The sequence below is a fragment of the Leguminivora glycinivorella genome, chromosome Z (assembly GCF_023078275.1).
Source record: "Leguminivora glycinivorella isolate SPB_JAAS2020 chromosome Z, LegGlyc_1.1, whole genome shotgun sequence".
In the NCBI taxonomy this organism is placed as follows: Eukaryota; Metazoa; Arthropoda; class Insecta; order Lepidoptera; family Tortricidae; genus Leguminivora; species Leguminivora glycinivorella.
In genome coordinates this window covers 49881424-49903062 of record NC_062998.1, presented here as the reverse complement: position 1 = coordinate 49903062, position 21639 = coordinate 49881424, and the positions used below count along the sequence as shown (strand labels likewise).

General features: G+C 37.2%; 1 protein-coding gene across 1 annotated transcript in view; it reads left to right on the top strand.

The window, feature by feature from the left end:
• The window catches only part of LOC125241502 (dipeptidase 1-like), a 449138-nt gene that overhangs the window by 406554 nt on the left and 20945 nt on the right, over positions 1 to 21639 (top strand). Inside the window, 1 exon segment of the mRNA XM_048150023.1 lies at positions 12044 to 12119. Coding sequence (XP_048005980.1) covers positions 12044 to 12119 — 76 coding nt within the window.

The following is a 21639-nucleotide window of genomic DNA, read 5'->3' as shown; positions in this document are numbered from 1 at the left end:
ACAACATTAAATGCCTTTTTACTCACCATTCTAATTATCTACTAAGTTCTACATGATGTACGGTATGTGACTCACCTGCTTTTGCCAACTCTGCCATCTCCCATCCTTGCAAGAGTTTTTGCACCTCTTCATCCATTTCCTAAAATGGAAACTACCAAACGAATGGATAATACGTAGTGAGTACGTTTAACGATAAATAATATAACCTATTGCGATCCGCGTCCACGCGTGATCTCTCATGACACGTAAATGGCCGCCGACCACGCCGCAAAACATTGCGTTTCGTTACACAAGCAAAACATTTATTTATGCGGACAATATTTTTGTTATAACAATTATTTTTCGGTGTATATTACGAGAATATCATTGTTATTTTTTACAAGAGGCGCAAAGTAAAATCAACTATACTGCTATAGCATTCACTAAGATATACAATGGTACTTAAACATGGCGTTTCGTTACAAAAACGAAACACATATTTATACTAACTAAATACTTTTTCAACAGAACTATTTGTTCACCAGTATACATTACGAGAATATTATTGTCATTATTTACAAGAGCTGCAAAGTAATACCAACTTATAAAACAGTCATATCAACTATACTGCGATGGCATTCGCTACGATACAAATAATAGAGTTGACAGCGATGCGTACATATTTATACAAACTTAATATTTTTAAATATAACTCTTCGTTGAGTTTACATTACAAGAATATTCTTTTTATTTCTTTACGAGAACTACAAAGTAATGGCAACGTATAAAAAAGTTACAGGAAGTATACTGTGATAGTAACCGCTAAGATTAAGATTGTAAAGATAATTTTTATTTTTTTGGCATTACAAGAAGCTTCTTGTTAATAGAATTATCGTAACCTTTATTCTATTAGTTGTAAATAAAACTAGAGTTCTCGTATATGTAATTCAAACAGAACTGTTTAGTGCATATTAATGTTTGCTTAGTTCTATTGAATTCAAAATATAGTAAACGTAACAATACAGTTGTTTTTATTACGAGATTGTAGTAATAGTTACGATAAATCTATTTTACTAAACGTTCTGGTAGTATTGTTAAAATATTTTTTTTCCGTGTTTTTGTCTCTTTCTAACGCGAGCGAAGCCGCGGGCAAAAGCTAGTCTATTAAAACGGTATTAAAAGTGAAACTACATTTTTTAATTTAGGACATGGCTGACTATTAATGCTTTCTATGACATCTCAGAATAATAATAATAATTCATTTTAATTTTGCATACAATTATATTTTTATTAATGTTTCACATCTAGGTTTTTAGGGTTCCGTATCAAAAGGTACAAAAGGAACCCTTATGGTGCCGTTCTGCCTGTCTGTCTCTGTGTATCACATTACTATTTTTTATTAATTATTGAATTTCTTGGAGAGCATTTTATAGTTTTTAAGATTATTTATTGTACTTACCCTAATTAATGATAATTGAACTTTAATTGACATATAATACTTACTAATTAATATAATACCTTGACGTATCAATTTTTTAATTTTATGTATAAATGAATATGCGCTGGTAGCCTAGCGGTAAGAAGAACGTGCGACTTTCCTTCCGGAGGTCGCGGGTTCGAACCCCGGCTCACAATGAGTTTTTCGGAATTTATGTGCGAAATGTCATTTGATATTTGCCAGTCGCTTTTCGGTGAAGGGAAACATCGTGAGGAAACCGGACTAATTCAAATAAGGTCTAGTTTAACCTTCGGGTTGGAAGGTCAGATGACAGTCGCTTTCGTAAAAACTAGTGCCTACGCCAAATCTTGGAATTAGTTGTCAAAGCGGACCCCAGGCTCCCATGAGCCGAGGTAAATGCCGGGATAACGCAAGGATGATGATGAATAAATGAATATGAATATTGTATCAAGTTCTGTAATTAATGTATTTTTCCCCTCACTAGCTCGGAAACACGTGTTTTGTCCTTTAATACTAGCGGGTAAAACTAAAAACGCATTTTATCCGCGGCTAGTGGGTAAAGTAATTTGACCTTGAATAAAGTCAAATTAACTGCTTTAAAATTGATAAAAGTAGGTGAATCTAGTAATAAAGATGATTTACCTCCTGTGGAACTACTGGAAGCAGTGATAAACGCATTTTTTGCGTTGTAGTTTCCTCGCTATAGTGAGGGGAAAAGTTTTGTGTTACACTCGGGTGCAAATGTATTTTACTTCTCGTGTGTTAAAAAACTCGCAAGTTCCGGATTCTATTCTCGAACAACTCGCTTCGCTCGTGGTTAAACTATAGAATCCTTTCACTTGCTCGTTTTACAATTCCACACTCGGCGTTAAAATACAACTTTGCCCCCTTGTATAACAAATAACTATTGCGTAACGTCAATATATCAAGGGAGGAAAATGATGAAGCAGCAGCAGCTTGAAATATGGGTTAAGTCAATAATTATCTGTTCATTGGCCCTTCCCCCTTATTCGACAATGAAAACTGCTGAATGTTATTGTACTAAACAGAAGCCGAACCGTTTATACACGGTGTTACATAATTTTAACAGCGTATTCCTCATCATATTAGAAGAGTAAAATGTCATATAAACTTTTCTGGATTTCGCCTACTTTCAGAGTTATATAAGCACTAGCTTTTGCCCGCGGCTTCGCTTGCGTTACGCCGTGGCTTGCGTGGGCGACGGTCGCGCGATGGTCGCGCGACGGCGATGCGACGCATACGAAATCAAACCTTATCGATATGGAAGTATGAGACGCGACGGCGACGGTCGCGCGACCGTCGCCCATGCAAGACACGGCGTTAGAAAGAGACAAAAAGTAGCCTATGTCACTCTCCACCCCTTCAACTATCTTCACTTAAAAAATCACGTCAAATCTTTGCTCCGTTTTGCCGTGAAAGACGGACAAACAAACATACACACACTTTTCCATTTATAATATTAGTATGGATTAAAAAAAATAACAATTACTTATTATTTCTTTACATTATCTAACTATCCTCGTTGATAGATGTCAAAAAATAACTAGTAACTCATTGCAAAAAGGTATTTTTTTAGAAAAAAAAATTTTTTATCTTAAGTGTCAGTTTTACGAATAACGTTTACTTTTTATGTGAAAATACATCCAAAAAAACGAAAAAAAAAACAGAATTTTTTTTTTTAGAAATTTGCTTGACGTCTATAACATAGACGAATATAACATCTGAAGTATTTTTATTTAGCCCTCAGAAATGCGTAGTTAAAATCTTTCGGTTCCCTCATGTTACACCGTGTATATCTCCGAAATTTTCGCTCGGTTTGAAATTTGGTCACATTGAGCGTATTTTCGGTACAAAATTGTATGAGTTTTCATTGGCTGTTAAATTTCTTCAATTATAATTGGATAAATGAACTACAGAGTAGGAACTTGTTCAATTTCAGTTCCGCTGGAGGCTTTAGTAAAGTTTTTTTATTTTTATTATTGGTAATGGGAAACAAACAGCGAAAATAACAAATATAAAAGAAATACAATTAAGATATAAGTACATAGGCCAAAAAGAGTTTCCACTACTGAATTGAAACAATTATGGTTGCTCAGGGAAGACATGACTTGTTTTAGAAGTTAAGGGAAGACATAATTATAAAACCCGCTTAAAACGATTCTGAAGGGACCCAGCCAAAAAAGCGTATATTATTCGGGAAATCGTCTTAAAAATTGAAAAATTGTGATTAGTACATTACAATTACTTCCGATTATTGTCACCCGCATAAATAAAGTAGTAAAGTAATGCAAGGTGGGTGGTTTTAGATGGTGTATTAAGCGGAGACGCGAGTCGTATTAACCGTGAAAAAATGTCTGAAAACAAGTCTCAAATTGTAGGGACCGGCGTAAAGTACTCTTAATTATACCACATCTCGGACACTGGCGATCAAATATATATGAAGAGGTGCGTTCCTAGCTCACAGTCTAAGCTCGTGTAGGTGAACGAGTACCATGCTTGTATGAGTGAGATATGACAGGTCAACTGTTCGCGTTTTTGTCAGGCGTTAACTGTGAGGTAACCGAGAGGGGGTTGGCGGCATTCAGCGGGGAGCGGGTGTGGCCATACTGTACGATAGTACTCTTTATTATACTGTGATTATACTGTGCTTAAGCCCACATTACTGGCTTGCTCAGAAACTCGCACTAGGCCCGTGACCAAGAATATCCGGTAACTGTCAGCCATGTTAGTCGTCTTCCGGTTTGTGAACTTCGAACAAGCCTGGATTGTTAATTAAATTCCGTTCAATCTACCAAAGTTCATACTGATGTAAGTCAAGTTCGTCTTGAAATCTGTCATAGGCAGTGTTATCGCGGGTAGGTATACACCGTATCACAGTATAATAAAGAGTACTATTCGTACAGTATGGCCACTCCCTCTCCCCGCTGAAAGTGCCGCCCACCCCCTCTCGGTTACCTTACAGTTAGTTACCGCATGTCAAAAACGCGAACGGTCGACCTGTCATATTTCACTCATACAAGCATAGTACGCGTTCACCTACACGAGCTTAGACTGTATGCTAGGAACGCGCCTCTTTCATATATTTGATCGCCAGTGTCCGAGGTGTGACCGTATCATGTATATGTCGCAGTAAGATAGATAAAGCCGTTATATAGTTATAACCCTAGGAATATAATTATACGTCGTAACATAGTTAAACGAAAGCGATTAATTGCTATCTTACTAGGAATATAACTATAATACTAAACTAGTTTAGTCATATAGTTATATGACTGGATTCAGTTTAGTGAAATGATTGTAGGCAGGAGTGCGGCGGTGCGGCGGAGGTATAGTTATAACCCTAGGGATATAATTATATGCCGTAACATAGCTAAACGAAAGCGATTCCTTACCATCTTACTAGGAATATAATTATAATACGTTACTAGTTTAGTTATATAATTATATCACTGGATTAAACTTAGTCTAGGGATATAATTATAATACGTCTCTAGTTAAGTAATATAGTTATACACCGTGTTTCACTTAACACTAAAACCTGAAATCAGTTTGTTCAGAATCGAGAGTAGAATCGATTGAGCTATATCTTGATGGGGGTAATATTTTTTGTTTAATTTGTATTATTAGTTATTTTTTACGTGCCCATTCTATTGTATTCGTAATGCGACATTGTGTATATCGCATTGCTAGAGGTTGCTTACCTTTTTCAGTATTTAGGGGTATTAATACTGGCTGGTTACTTGGACGATACTTTTTCCGTTATACGAGTTTGACGTTGTTTGTCAGTTTAATCTTAATGTTTATCATAAGTCATAACAAATTGAACTCGTACCTAATTACAACCTTGTCATTTTGAATGTTGGGTTTAAATTTGCTTACCGCGATTAAATTACCGGGATTTCCCGGGAAATCAAGAACCGGGAAATACCGGGAGCATGCTAACTGTTACGTTTTAACTAATATAGCTTGGATTCGTTTGTTTAGTAACCAAACCTTGTGTACTATGTTCGGATCGATACAAAATAAACTTTGTTCTAACGTCAGTGACGATGTTGTTATTCCAAATCGTCCCGCTATACGTATTATAAAACACTGATTTAAACTTTCACGATTTTTACACATATTTAAAATTGCAAACGGGACTTAATACATAGTAATACGCGATTAAGTCCCGTTTGCAATTTTAAATACCGTATTATAATTATATTCCTAGTAAGATGGTTCTGAATCGCTCCCTTATATCCCTAGGGTTATAACTATACTTCCGCCGCACCGCTGCACTCCTGTCTACAATCATTTCACTAAACTGAATCCAGTCATATAACTATATGACTAAACTAGTTTAGTATTATAGTTATATTCCTAGTAAGATAGCAATTAATCGCTTTCGTTTAACTATGTTACGACGTATAATTATATTCCTAGGGTTATAACTATATAACGGCTTTATCTATCTTACTGCGACATATACACAGGGGAAATCTCTATAAATAATTATATAATTTGAGAGATTATATTCAGTCAAATTGAAATGTTGACAATGACACTTGACAGTGACATGTTCGCTAAATGTGCGTGTGTTGCTGCTGCTGCTTTGTACGAGCAATAATATGTTCATAGCTAATATACACCGTGTTTTTATTGTTAAATTTCTATACGTCTTTAGGATCATTACAGATCGAGGGTTTACTGGTGAAACCTGATAAGTTGAGCAAACTGGTTTTTGAAATTGGAACTATGTGTAAATTCCACAATGTTTATCTCGATTGTTTATTTCGACAAATTATCTTGATTTATCGGGTTTCACCAGTAAATCCTCGAGATGTTATGTGAAAAGATTTGCCTTCGTATTGTTACGGAAACGTACGAACGTGTCATGCTATTTCAGTCGCTCTCAGTACAAGATGTACTGACATTGACTGAACTAGCATGACAAATACGAACGTTTCCGGAAAAATACGAAAAAATACCCTTTCAAACTACCTACATCTGTAACATAAGTTATGTAAGTACAAATCTTTTTGTCGAATTCGAAAACAAAATTAGTTTTCCATACGATAATAAATAAATTTCCAAGTTTGAGAGAACATTAAGTATGTATCAGCAGCGGCTGGTCCATACAAGCCGATTCCCACCGGCTTGCCTAAAATCTTATACTATTAAACGAGCAATTCTTGTATATTTATTTATTTATTTATATATACCGACGATCTCGGAAACCGCTCGAACGATTTCGCTGAAATTTGTTATGTGGGGGTTTTCGGGGGTGAAAAATCGATCTAGCGTAGCCTTAGATCCCGGAAAACGCGAATTTTCGAGTTTTCATGAGTTTTTCTTTCGCGTTTGTAAACGTAAAATATAAATAAATAAATAAAATAAATAAATAAATATGGTCCTTAATTTCGCCGCGCGCGCATCGATTCCGCTTAGCTCAGTCGTACGAGGTCGGTCTAATGTACGCAGATAGATCGTAGGTATCAGGGTTTCGAATCCTGGCCAGAAATTAAGTTTTTGTTTTTTGTCTTTTTTTTTGTTTTTGTATTTATAAGAGTTTTTTTTTATCTAAAGACGTGATATATTAAAATAGAACCGAGCGAAGCCCGGTCGCCCAGATATTTGATTAAATACTAGTAAAGTACCTAATGTTAAGGTAGGTTTCTTTTTGCTCAGTGTTGCCTAGCAGAAATTTTCATCAGCCGCCACTGGTACGTATATCATAATAAACTGCGTCAAGTATCTGACAGTCCGTTTAAAATAAATAATACTAGCTTTTTCCCGCGGCTTCGCCCCCGTACTGATATAATCTTGTTTTCACATACAAACTTTGGACCCATTTCACCCCCTTCGGAGGTGAATTTTGAAAAATCCTTTCTTAGTGCTCCTGTACACCTTTTAAGGAACCTATGTGCCAAATTGGGAATCTCTAGGACCAGCGGTTTTGGCTGTGCGTTGATATATGTCAGTCAGTCAGTCAGTTTCTTCTTTTATACAATCAGATTACATTTCCTCAAATCTATAATTTTTGTTTAATAATTCAATAAAGTAAGAGTTGTGTTAAGTTTACGCTAGTTTCTTAAAGAACATAGCTTTAATTAAGCTCAAAAATCTCCCCTTAAAATTAACAGAAATCTAAAACAACACTGTGTATAAATGTCAAATCCGTGATAATGTTACCGTTTAACACATAAACAAACATACTTTGTGTAACCAACTGTCCCTGAAACATCTTAATTTGTACAAATTAATGTCCACCCAAATACTTCAAAACTTTGCCCCTAGTTAAAGGATCCATCGAAATTCTGCCCTAGTCTGAGACTTTACCCCAACGGATTATAAGCCTTAAAGGGGTTCCCACACGGTATTGCGTGAAAGGGTGAATCGAGCAATCCAAATCTTTGCATTCGTGGAATAATAGTTGATGTCTGAGACGTTGGTATTAAGACTATTAAGTACTGATTTGCGGTGAAATCAACGTGAAACTTAGTTTAGAATTTATACAATGAACAGTCAAGATTGTGTTGCTAAATTGGGTTGGGTATTGGGTATTGTAAATCTACATTTGTTAGTCGGGTCTTATGAGGTACCTAAAGACGGCACATTGTTATTTTATTTATTTCGTTTTAAAAATAAACTTGAAGGTTTGTTTATGGTACTAACGTACATTGACACATAAATCACACAATTTTAGCTAATTAAGGAAAGCTTAAAAAGCCTAGGCTAACAATTACGCCCCAACGGTACCTACCTAAGTTCAAGCTTGTGTTCTGGGTACCCAGACAACTATATCAAAAAAACGACGAATCACTTCGAGAAAAGGTAGGTAGTGCCCTGCCCTTGCGTTACGCTTGGCTCGTCTTGGCGGGAGCACTGCCGTGCCCCCAGATATATAATACTAGCTTTTGCCCCCTGCTTTGCTCGCGTTAGGAATAGACAAAAAGTAGCCTAAATATATCACTTTCCATCCCTTCACCTATCTCCACTTAAAAAATCACGTCAATTCGTCGCTCCATTTTGCCGTAAAAGACGGACAAAAAAACAAACACACACACACACAGAATTAGATTTAGATAGAAGAAACGAGTTCATTTATTTGTATGGCGGCCGAGCGTGTCAGATTTTGGACTGAAGTTGTTACTTGCCTGTGATTTTAAATATGTCTCAGGCCCTTGAGTGTTGATAAGTTTTATGTTGTTGCAATTAAATATCATGTAACGAGGCATTTTTAATGTTTTTGTTGACTTCAACTTACAAAAATTGACGCCCGAAAGCTGGAAGCTGCGATTAAAGACGGACAACTCAGTGGATTTCACTGAGTTCATTTGACACGCTAAATAGATAGTAGATACGTTTGCTTGATCTATGGTTTATATGACATCTGTGCACACACACTTTCCCATTTATAATATTAGTTACCTTTGGATACAAATATTTATATATACCTACATGGAAAATATCCATGACATGACTCAGGAACAGATACCTCAATCACACAAATAAATGCCCTTACCGGGACTCGAACCCAGGATCTTAGCTGGCCGATGCTTTCCAATCCAGTCATTCCCTTGCTGTTGCCCTTTTATCATTATTTGGGGTCGGTGCAGCAGATCGTCCTCCATTTCTCTCTATCAGCCGTCATTTCCATACTAACACCTTTCAATCTCATATCATGTTCACACATTCCATCCATCTTTTCTTAGGCCTTCCACTCCATTGTATCCATCTAGCTATATTTACCACTCGTTTTATAACATTGCTTTACATCCGCATCACATTCCCATACCATGCTAATCTGCTTCCTCTCACCTTTTGTCACTGGCGCTACTCTCAGGCTTCCTCTTATATACTCATTCCGAATCCTATCCAGTCTTGTCACACCACACATCCATCGCAACATTCTCATTTCATTCACATGCAGTCTTCTCTCATCATTCGTCTTGGTGGCCCAACACTCAGAGCTTTCCAATCTAATATCGTCAAAAAATCGTACCTTAGTTTTGAAATTGTGACCATTTTGCGTTAAAATCCGACTGCAAACTTTAACGGGCAATATTCACTACACATGCATTCTACACTTTGTCTCTGTTTCCGTATAATTGTTACTATGTTTTGTCTGTGCCTCGTGACTATGTTGTAGAGCCCCTACCATATTTTACGTTACTCTGTACTATTAGGGTGAATCAACTTTTCTTGCCTGTTATTGCCATGGTTACGGTCCCCTGAGTCATGCTGGTTTATGCAAAATTATGCTACTTAAACTATGCAAACATGCATTTTTCTGGTGTTAACAAGCCCTTTCCCTAATTTGACACCTACAAACATGGACTACATGCATGCTCACTCCTTGGCAGTGCGCATAAGAAAAGAAGAAGCAAAGTGTTCGCGGAATATCTACCAAGTAAGGATGAAGACCGGCCTTGCATCTAACGCCGTGTCTTGCGTGGGCGACGGACGCAAGCCACGGCGTAATAGTCCGAAAGAAGGAAAGCTTGTTCCAAAAATGAAATATTTGTAAAAAAACTTATTTGTACTGTGATCGAGTAATGTTTTCTAAAACATCAAAAACACATAGTATAGGTGTCCGTTACACATGATTAAGTTGATACGAACTTTGTATGCAATGCATATGCATGAAAGTCGGCAAAACTTTGCAATGAAATGGAATGGATTCCATTCCGGATTGTTTTAGGAACAACCGGCGTAGCTGAATGGCAATCGTCGACGCCAGACGCCGACAGAAATGCAGTCTGGCTCTGTCGCGCCAATACGCAAGAGCGATAGAGATAGATAGCTACGAAACAGATATTATTTGGCTACCCAGTTCACGAGTTTACTGTACAAGTATTGCAATTTGGTGAAATTAATATTGTTAGAGAGTTTAAGCTTAATTTCTATAGCTTCATTTAGTTTGCGACGCAATTAAAAGTTATTTATGACGCTGGCGCATAATGAGAGGCATTTAAACACGAGTTTTATGAAATGAGCCGAAGGGTAAGGCGAGTTTTTAATGCTTAGTTATGTACTCGTATAGTCAACCAATCTGAATCCTAGGCCACTGTAGAACCCTTTCACAGTAAAAGTCAAACTGACTTCTATAGCCAATAAATCATGGTATCAATACGACAGAGTCCTAGAGTGGCCTACGATTCTAATTGGTTGACTGTACAGTTAAATACACAGCTTTATCTACATCCACTGTATCTGGGGGCACGTTAGTGCCTCCGCCAAGACGAACCAAGCGAAGCGCACGGGCAGGGCACTACCTACATTTTCCCGAAGTGATTCGTCGTTTTTTTGAACACTCACAATCATATTTTTTCTAAACTATGTTTAATCAAATTCCAAGACACCCACGAGGTTTATCAAATTTTCAACCCGTTACTCTGTATCTTTAGGTAGCTATTTAAATGTAAAAAAACTACCCTCAAAAGTCTCCTCATGCCAGTTGTAGGTAAATGAAAACATCACATAACACAAACAAATATTTAGACCACCGGTCTGGCCTAGGACGTAGTGACACTAGTGACCCTGCCTGCTAAGCCGCGGTCCCGGGTTCGAATCCCGGTAAGGGCATTTATTTGTGTGATGAGCACAGATATTTTGTTTTTGACTCTATGGATGTTTTCTATGTATATGAGTATTTGTATATTATATATATCGTTGTCTGAGTACCCACAACACAAAGCCTTCTTGAGCTCACCGTGGGACTCAGTCAATCTGTGTAATAATGTCCTATAATATTTATAGGCGACGACCGGTCTGGCTCAGTCGGTAGTAACCCTGCCTGCTAAGCCGCCGTCCCGGGTTCTCATCCCGGTAAGGGCATTTATTTGTGCGATGAGCACAGATATTGGTTCCCGAGTCATGGGTGTTTTCTATGTCCTATAATATTTATTTATTTATTATGAATTAAGAAGATTAGAAACAGGCAGTTCAGTGACAGATGGGCCATTATTTCAAAGTTGTCCACCCCACTTTTTTTTTTGACTTGGAATTTTTTATGTGCTTTTCACTCAGAAGCGCGAGCTCTTTCCATCTTAATAGGAGAAAAAAAGTGTCGCAAGATTTTTTTACATTCCGTTACCATTTTTTCATACATTATGTATGGCGGTAACGGAATGAAAAAATACCCATGTTACAAATAAAGTGGGGTGGAAAAAAAGGCCCAGATCCACTTGATTTTGAAGTAAAACTATTGAACTTGTCCGTATTTCATTCATGTTTATTTTTTCAATAATTTGAGCAATTAGCAATTTAATATATTTTATTTAAAATAGTAAAAAGAAGTAACTAAACGCAAAAACGTGACAGTCAATTGACAGCATGTTTTTTTAGGTTATATTACCAAGTTTCACTTATTCCGGGCGGAGGGACTTCTCACACTATTTCTACACACAACAGGGTTGGTTACCCAAAAATGTACAAAATTGTTTACTTTTTTTAAATACCGAAATGTATTTATTCCAAAAAATATTAATAAATGTACCTACGTCTCTCTGTATGTATCTCCGCCTCAAAGAAGTTTAAATATCGAACTTGGCTTCCATTTCTATTGCACATTGCTAACGTCATATGTTTTGTCCACAGAGCACTTCCACTACATCAAGCGAGTGATTGGTGCGGACTACGTCGGGATCGGGGGGGATTTCGACGGCGTCAACAGGTTAGCCACACATTAACTACCGGTCTAATCGCCTAGCGTAGTCCGAGGGCTTTCATGTGAAAAATAGTGAAATCGCAAGCGAGCGCTTCATCATACCGTGTGTATCAAATGAAAGGGCTTACTTATAAGGGCCATTTTTTTTTTTTGAAAGTTGTCCACCCCATTTTTTTGTAACATGGGTATTTTTTACGCGATTCATACTCAGAATCGCTAGGTCTTTCGATCCTGATACGACAAAAAAAATGTCTCAAAACTTCCATACATTTTTCAAACCTTCCATTAAAAAAAACACGACAATTCGTCGCTCCGTTTTGCCGAGAACGACGGACAAACAAACAGACACACACACTTTCCCATTTATAATATTAGTATGGATAGCATTAAGTATTATTCAGGACAAAATTTCTCTAATAAATATTTTGTCTCAAAAAAAAAATTGTTAAATCTTTGATTCACTTTATTTTACTATCAAATTACACCACATCCATAGAATTTTTAGAAAATCTTTGAATGCAGTTTTGTTTCATTTTTAAAAATAAAGGAATGTCTTCTTTAACCCTTAATCAAATAACGGGAAATTATTTCCACTTCATCATTCACCACAAATTATTTTTTATCTTTTTAATGGGATCACTGAGCGAATCCAATCATACAGATTTAAAGCCTTAGTAACATTTTAAATTTAAAAAAAGGCAACAATTTTCTAATGGCCGCCATTTGTGACCACACAGCAAAGTCAGATGTCATGATTTTTTGTGCAATTACAAGAGTTTTTTTAGGGTTTTGAGGCTATGTCCGAAAAAAAAATTGATAAGTGCATACACTGAATACTATCATAAGCTGGTTTATTTTCCCTGTACTTTGCTTAAATAGAATTGTGATAACGACATGATTTAGACAAGATTTTAAGGTTTTAGTAAGTGGGAAATTATTTCCCGATGTTTGTGCCTGAACTCACAATTTTGGTAAATTTTAATCAAGTGGGAATATATACATAAAATATTGCCCCCCAGTCGAGATTAGCCCCTCTGTACCTTTTTTTTAATACTACGTCGGTGGAAAACAAGCATACGGTGCGCCTGATGCAAAGCAGTCACTGTAACCTATGGATGCCTGCAACTCAAGGATTGTCACATGCGCGTTGCCAACCCATTAGAAACTTGTACACTCCCTTTTGCTGTGTTAAGTACACAGCAAAAAGGAGTGTACAAGTTTTAAGGAGGGTTCGGGTTGCCGACGACTCAAAGGACAATAGACGGAACAAATTAGTTCCATAGGTCCTACCGTCACCAACACACCGCACCCTCGTTGAGCTCTGGCAGCCTTACTCACCGGCAGGAGCACAACACTATGAGTAGGGTCTAGTGCTATTTAGCAGCGGTCTTCTGTAAGGAGGTACTTCCCCAGAGATTCGAGCGAGATGATATCCGCTGTGCTGTGCCCTACCACACAAAGCGGAATAACATTTGCTATGCCCTACCTCCTACCAAGTAATTATTATCCATGTTGTTGGCTTCCATGAAATCGAAAGCGTTGTAAACTATCGCGGAAACTTAGACAATATGATTTTAATTGGTATACGATATACCGTTATATCGGTATTGTATTAAGTTAATTAATAACGCTAGAGTGTTGAGTCTCGTGGATTAGTTTTGAGGAGGATAGATCACCTCCTATAGACTCCGCTTTGTGTCAATGAAAATATTTGTTTCAGGCATCAAGTCATTTTTGTCTAGACGTCATTAGGTGGTAAAAAAACTTACACATAATTTATCCATACTAATATTATAAATGGAAAAGTGTGTGTGTCTGTTTGTTTGTCCGACTTTACGGCAAAACGGAGCAACAGATTGACTGAGCCTCACGGTAAGCTCAAGAAGGCTTATGTTGTGGGTACTCAAACAACGATATACATAATATACATAGACAACGGCCATGACTCAGGAACAAATATCTGTGCTCATCACACAAATAAATGCCCTTACCGAGATTGAGCCAAACCGGTCGGCGTATGTCCTCATGGAATGCCCTGCCTGAGTCTGTGTTTCCACATGAGTACAATCCAGGTCTCTTTAAAGCAAGAGTAAATAGGTATCTCATAGGTAAGCGTGCTCCACCGTAGACCGCATCATCACTTACCATCAGGTGTGATCGTGGTCAAACGTCTACCTATTCATACTAAAAAAAAAAAAAAAATGTCCTCATACATCTTGAGGCATGCTCTGTCTAACAGGGAGTGATCTGTGATCGAAAGGAAAGTTGTGTAGTGCTCTTAGAACATCCAATTAAATTATATCCGGATGGATTGTCGACGATTGATGTGAATAACGCTCGTGGTGCGTCAAATATATAGTCTGGCAAACACGAGTTGGCAAGTAGCAATGATCATCTTTGTTATAGACCAGCGGTTCTCAAACTTATTTTCCCATGGAACCCTTTTAGAAAGTGAAACATCTGACGGAACCCTTAAATTAAATATTGTTTTTATTGCAATCTTTATTTTAATTTAATAAGCAATCATGATAGTAAAATCTAATCACTAGATTCTAATGTGAGGTATTACATGAAAATGTTTTTTATTTTTTAACAATAAAATTGGTGAATATTTGATTTATGGAAGAGGGTTGTAGTTGTATATCAGGTACCCAAAATTCACAAGGAGCCTCCAGAGAGGCTTTGCGGAGCCCTAGGGGTCCGCGAAGCACACTTTGAGAATGGCTGTTATATAGACTATTCTGGGTCGAATTTGCAGTCCATAGGTTACGGTGACCGTTTTCCATCAGGTGGACCGTATACGTGGGTATAAAAAAACCGCCTTATAACAAGCGCGTAAGAAAAAAACTTTTGCGTGCTTTTTAATTTCTCCGTGTTTTTTCTAACGCGCTTGTTTTTGAAGGCGTTTTATTTTTATTTTTTTAAAACGTTTATTTATTCCTTGATTTTTAGTGGTTCCTATTGATATTATAAGTATCAGTCCGAATATGCGTACAGTAGTGAAAGAATTATCCTTTAACTTCTAACCATTGAGGAGCTGACCTTCCATCATCAGCTCAACCACATAAAATTATTACCACCAGGCGTAAATACTGGTGTACCTTTGAAAAATACACTAAAAACATTACATGTACCTATAACATTTGCAGAGTTCCCTCGATTTCTCCAAGAGGTTATACCCATTCAATAAAAAAAAATTGATAATCGGTTCACAATTCTCAGAGATATCGAGTACAAAAAAAAATAGTAGAATTGAGAACCTCCAGTCCTCCTTTTTTTGAAGTCGGTTAAAAAAGTATTAAATTGTTTATATTGTTCTAAAGTTCCCTCAAGGACCTTCAAGAGACCATACTCCCATCATAAAGGCCGTCAACGCATCTAAACCGCTTACCGTCAAGCAATGCCTTTTGCTCCTTTACCTTTTAAACCACAAAAATGTCATCTGAGCATTTCTTTTTTTTTGTCACTTTTATGAAGTGTGATATTTTTGAAAAAAAATATGCTATTTCTACTCAGAATTACTAGCCTTTTCAATCCTAGTAGTTAAAAAAATTGTCCCATACGATTTTTTTCTTATTTTATTACCATTTTCCGTACATTTTGTATGGAGTAACAAAAGGGGAAAGTAACAAAAATGTATAGAAATTCTGGGACACTTTTTGTCTCCCAGTGAGATTGAAAGTACTCGTGATTCTGAGTACCAATTGACCTAAAATTCCCTAAAACAATAAAAAAAAATTATTGGCAAAAAAAAAAAGAAATGCTCACCTTACCGTTTTAATAAAAGACCATTTTCCATTTCGCTAGTGTATATTCCAACTTTAATTAGCCAAAGTTTCTCAAACGTGCAGCTCCGGAACAGTTTGAGCACCAAGTTTCCGAAATGGTTTTTAATCAGCCTTGATATTAGTTTTGATTATGATAGCTATGAGAGTGTCGGCGAAACTCTCGAAGTTTTAAAACACGGTGGATTTTAAGAAACTTCGGGAAAGTTGCCTTCTTGAGTTTACCGTGTTTCTTGTGTACATACGGCACTGGTTCCTACGCGAGCTAGTAAGCTATGAGCTATCGGCTATATAAAAACGAACAAAAGATAATCACTCCCATGCAAATAAAAGAGACACGGCGGTTTATAGTTACGGCCCAGCCACGACATCGGTCTAAGCGCGACAGCGGTGAGCGGCGGTCATACATTGGAGCGAGACACAGCGATGGGACTTTTCATTCGCACAAATGGCTGCCGCTCACCGCTGTCGCGCTTAGACCAATGTCCTGTAGGCCTAGCACATGATGGCCGCGGGAGTATGTCGCCGCGAGATAGATGCCACGTCTTCTTCTAACTGTATTAATGACATAAGGACGGGTAGTCTATCTCGCGGCGACATACTCCCGCGGCCATCATGTGCTAGGCCTACTGGCCGAACCGTTACTCGCCCAGCGGTGAGCTATCAATATCGCCGTGTCTCTTTTATTTGCACGGGAATGCTTAATTGATTATCTTTTGTTCGTTTTTATAGACGACAGCTCATAGCTTACTAGCTCGCGGTGGGACCAGTGCCTAAAGTGTTAGATTTAAATGTAATGTGTATAATTTATATAATCTTACTATTTGCATGTTACCTATTATGTTACTGGCTTACAGCAAGCATGTCTATGTTACATAGTATTTGAATTTTATATTTCGCCTGTTCTTATTTTTGTCTGCATGACAATATCATGTCACTTGATTTGTTTGTTTACTTTAGGATGTACGTTATTTAATATATCTTAATTATACCTAAACAGTCTCGTGTTATTTAACCATTGCGTACTCAGAAAGCTGCGCTACATAAAGCTGTCAGCAACGTATTCTAAAATATCAGTTTCAAGTTAGAGAATCCATTCACTTTTTCCATATCGAGTAACATATTAAAATCTCATAGTTTGTCACAAAATGGCGGGCTATCCGTCATACGTGCCAGTTCACGTCGGCCATTTATTTAACCCCCCATCGATCACGTGAGCCCAACCAATATCAGATTTGTGAACGTCCTCTGTGAAACTGTGATGTAACAGGACCATCGATCAATTTATTATAGTGAGCTAAGATTCATTGGGTCTACAAGTGTGCACGGACCATCACTATACACCGTGTTTTTTTCCGTCAAATTCGACACTTTGTTAGGTTCGTTATCAGACAGGCAGTCGTTATCAGTCGCGCGATAAATGATATATCATCAGGCCGTCCATTTCGCACTATATGTAAGTGCGATAGGCACGATAGGGACGACCGGATGTTATATCGTCTATCGCTCAACCATGCTATCGGTGCAGGAACTAACCTGTATATCAGTTTTAGTTAAATTCGCAAAAAAAAAAATCTTCGTTTTCGTCATAATAAATGAATTAGTGAGAGACCCATAAGGATAACATTCAAGTTAGTGTCAAGTGATTGACGGCACATGTCAAAACAAATAACATTAGGATGTGGTAAAGGCTGTCACACACGGGTTCAGTAATTATTTTTATTTTTTTAATAACTCAATAACCGTAAGAGTTAAGACGCTAGTTTCTTAGAGAAATTAATTGTATTTGATCTGAAGAACCTTCCCTTAAAGTTGACGGAATTAAAAAAAAACAGGATGTATGTATGGTAAACAATTTCCAATATCTCGAAAACTATGACATTTTCATTAAGGTCAAATTCGCTTAACGTGCTAGATAATGCGATGTTCTATCACCCCTTTTCATTGGTGTTGGTTTTAGGGACACCCGGTATTATTTCCCGTAGTTAGGGCCGGTTGCATCAAACCGTCTGTCACCGTTAAAGCGTTCGTTAAATTTTATTGTATGGGAAATTCCATGGATGTCCGCTGCATGACGATGATGTGTCTGTCAAATGTGGTTGATGCAACTGGCCCTTAGTACGGGAACGCATAACATACTTACTCTTATTTTCTTTATTAAATAAAGAAATCACAAAATCTATTAAGAGTTGCGACCAATATTGGTGTCATTTCCAAGCAAAAATACCAGCTTGTCACTTGCCAATCTTGCCAAAATGCGTAGGTAAAAAAAAAAAGTACAAGAAAATCTTGACTTCGACATTGTGTAAAATTTTCCTGTGCTGTGTCAGGCCCGTGAACGTTTTAAAACCCTCATTTTCGTTTAAAAATAAAGGTTTTTCCTTTGCCTTCCATTATGGCATTTTCGCGAAAAAAGACTCACCTTTTTTTCTAAAATATCCTAGGCAGAACAATTCGTCCCAAATTTAATTTTTACACTGTGTTACTATTTTTCAAGCACTTTGTACAGCGGTTACAAAGTGGAAAGTATGCAAAATAATAGAAAAATTGGGACCATTTTTTTGTCTCTAGTTTTTATTATCCTAGATCGAAAGGGCTCGTGATTCTGACTAGGAAAAACAAAATTTATCTACCTACCTTAAAAAACTTTTTTAGGTGATTTCGCGAAAATGCCCATTATTGTGAAACGTTTCTCAACGTTTGATTGACTTCAATACAATTTATTTTAGTAACAGTACCTCCTCGTAACTCATGAGATGAGGCCTTAGTACAATCTTTAAAAACAATTCGTTTTTGAAATTAGTACATAAAATAGGTATACCTACAACCTTGCGTGCGGAGTGGAGAGCTTTGGTGCGAAAAATAACGACCTCATGTGGTCGCGACCCTCAGCCATGAGGAACCGAGGAAGAAGACCTACAACCTTGTGCTGACGTACAAGAAAGTAACATCATATTTAGGCACTGTATATGTTATTGGTTAATTTCTCATGGAAATAATGTAGCAAACAACGTTAAATATTTAGTTCAGTCCTCTTGACTGGCGACACACCAGTCATTAATGTCATGATTTGTCTAATTCATATTAAGATAATAAATCGTGTCGTTATTATTTGTTGTGCTTCCCTCATTTTGTGGGCTTTTCCATAAAAAAAATGCGTGGTGTAAAATTAGTTCCAAAGGCCGCCGCTATCATTCATACATACATACATGTCTCTACAGAGATAGATATATGTCTCTGTTTTACCCAATGGTTGACTGGTAGGGAATTCCTTTTGGCATTAAGTCCGCCATTTGTACATGTTTCTTTAGTTGTGCAATAAAGTTTAAATAAATAAATAATAAATCATTAATGTTGGATATGCGGCGCCCATAAGATGACGTGTATTGATAGCAATCAGCGCCACTTTGTCACGAAATGAGCTACTATGTAGAATCTTATCGAATTTGGCACAAGAAATAATTTAAAATTTTTATAATCCAAATACATTGTTTACCATACTTTCCATATGTCGCTAGTTTGCTATCCCACATTATCGTTTTCCCGAAATTCAATATCCAGAAGAACGGTTGCCAACTTTATCATTTGACAACCGATTTGTTAACCACCTTTTTATAAATCCCATGCTACGTAACATCGAAATGTCATTTTCCCTAATACCATTTTATAGAAACTCAATAACCAGAAGAACGGTGGCCAATCTTATCATTTGACAACTGTTTCGTTAACCACCTTTTCATAAATCCGATGCTAACGCGACATCGAAATGTCATGTTCCCTAATATCATTGTAAAAAAATACGTTACGTCACGGGATAGGTTACGTCACGGAAACAAACATTTGCTAGAAAAGTTGGTTAGGTAAGGTTAGAACTGCGGCCATACAGAAACAAACTTGTGCTAGAAAAGTGGGTTAGGTTAGGTTAGAACTGCGACCATACAGAAACAAAGTTGTGCTAGAAAAGTGGGTTAGGTTAGGTTAGAACTACGACCATACAGAAACAAACTTGTGCTAGAAAAGTGGGTTAGGTTAGGTTAGAACTGCGACCATACAGAAACAAACTTGTGCTAGAAAAGTGGGTTAGGTTAGGTTAGAACTGCGACCATACAGAAACAAACTTGTGCTAGAAAAGTGGGTTAGGTTAGGTTAGAACTGCGACCATACAGAAACAAACTTGTGCTAGAAAAGTGGGTTAGGTTAGGTTAGAACTGCGACCATACAGAAACAAACTTGTGCTAGAAAAGTTGGTTAGGTTAGGTTAGAACTGCGATCATACAGAAACAAACCTTTGCCATAAACCCTTATGGCAAGGATTCTTAAGTCAAGTAAGAACTGCGACCGTGAGGGTCGGCAACAAACTTTTGTTAGAAAATTAAGGATTTACTGAACTTTTGATATAGCGGCTTAGTAATATTTCGAATTATTAAACTATACTCCATACAAAATAGCTGTCAAATGATACTTAGGAATTTTAACAAGTGTTAATTCGAATTTCGAAGTTTTGATATAGCGGCTAAATAATATTTCGGATTAAAAACTTTTCGCGACAAAAAGTAGTTATCAAATGATTCTTAGGCATTTTAATAAGTGTTGATTCGAATCATAAGCGAAACAAAATTACGGCGAAATAAGAATGAGGAAAATAATAATAGGGGAAAAGTACTTTCGGGCAAACAAAACTTAGGGCAATTAATAAAATGGGAAGCGTTTTCGGGCTACTAATATTCGACATTACAATTTTCGACTTTTTGATAGGTAACCGTAGTGACGTCATAGAGCCTAACTTAACTTCATGTCGAGTCAATCACTGACATAATGAACTTAATGCCTCATACATAAATGGCAGAAAATTTTGTGTTCAATTCGATTTACGTCATGCACAGACAACCTATAGATTAACATGGCTAATGTTGTTTTAGCCTGATTAAGTGAAATTATACTTTAAAAATGGTTTTTTTGCGGTTTTCAAGTCATAATAAAATATGGTAATATTTTTTTAGGTTAATTAGACATTTAAATGAACTCATGACGACTCAAGATGAAGCCTCAATTTTAAATTTCATTACTTAATGAAACGTCACCTTAAAGTCGCCGAGCAAAAATAAAGGTCTCCCTTTCGCCGTCCGCCATTACAGTGTAAAACGTTTCGCTACGGAACGTCCTTTGATTGACGTCAATCCAATCAGTACTCCGTCACGTGCAGGCGGAGATCGCCTCATACTAGATAGAGTGGTTGCCCACCGACTATCATTTATTTATTTATTTATTCAAACATAATATATACCTACAGTATAACAGAATAGACCAAATAACTGTACAATTCAGACTTAGATACTAGAGAAGGTACACAAGACAACACTATGCATATACAGTTTTATAAAACAGCACTGCCGTCCATCATCTCGCAATACTTCAAACATACGCTACACACACTTGCCCATCGACTCGCAAACAATCACATTCCGCCGCCCATAACAGAAGCGCGTTCAGAAATTTTAGAGCTCGAACGAGGGGAAACTTTTGGCGCGCTACAGTACGCGTTGTGGGAATTGCAAGAAGGTAGGGATTCCTAGGCCGTAGTTCCTGCTTGGATAGAAAAGGTATAGAGAGCCTCACTCACTATCTGTGCCACTAGGCCTATTTCCAAGAGTTCATGTGCTCGCACGACGCTCTGATGTGGCCGGTACCTAAGTGCCGCAGTAATTTTGTAGTATAGGTATAATGAGGTACAGAGGCTTCTC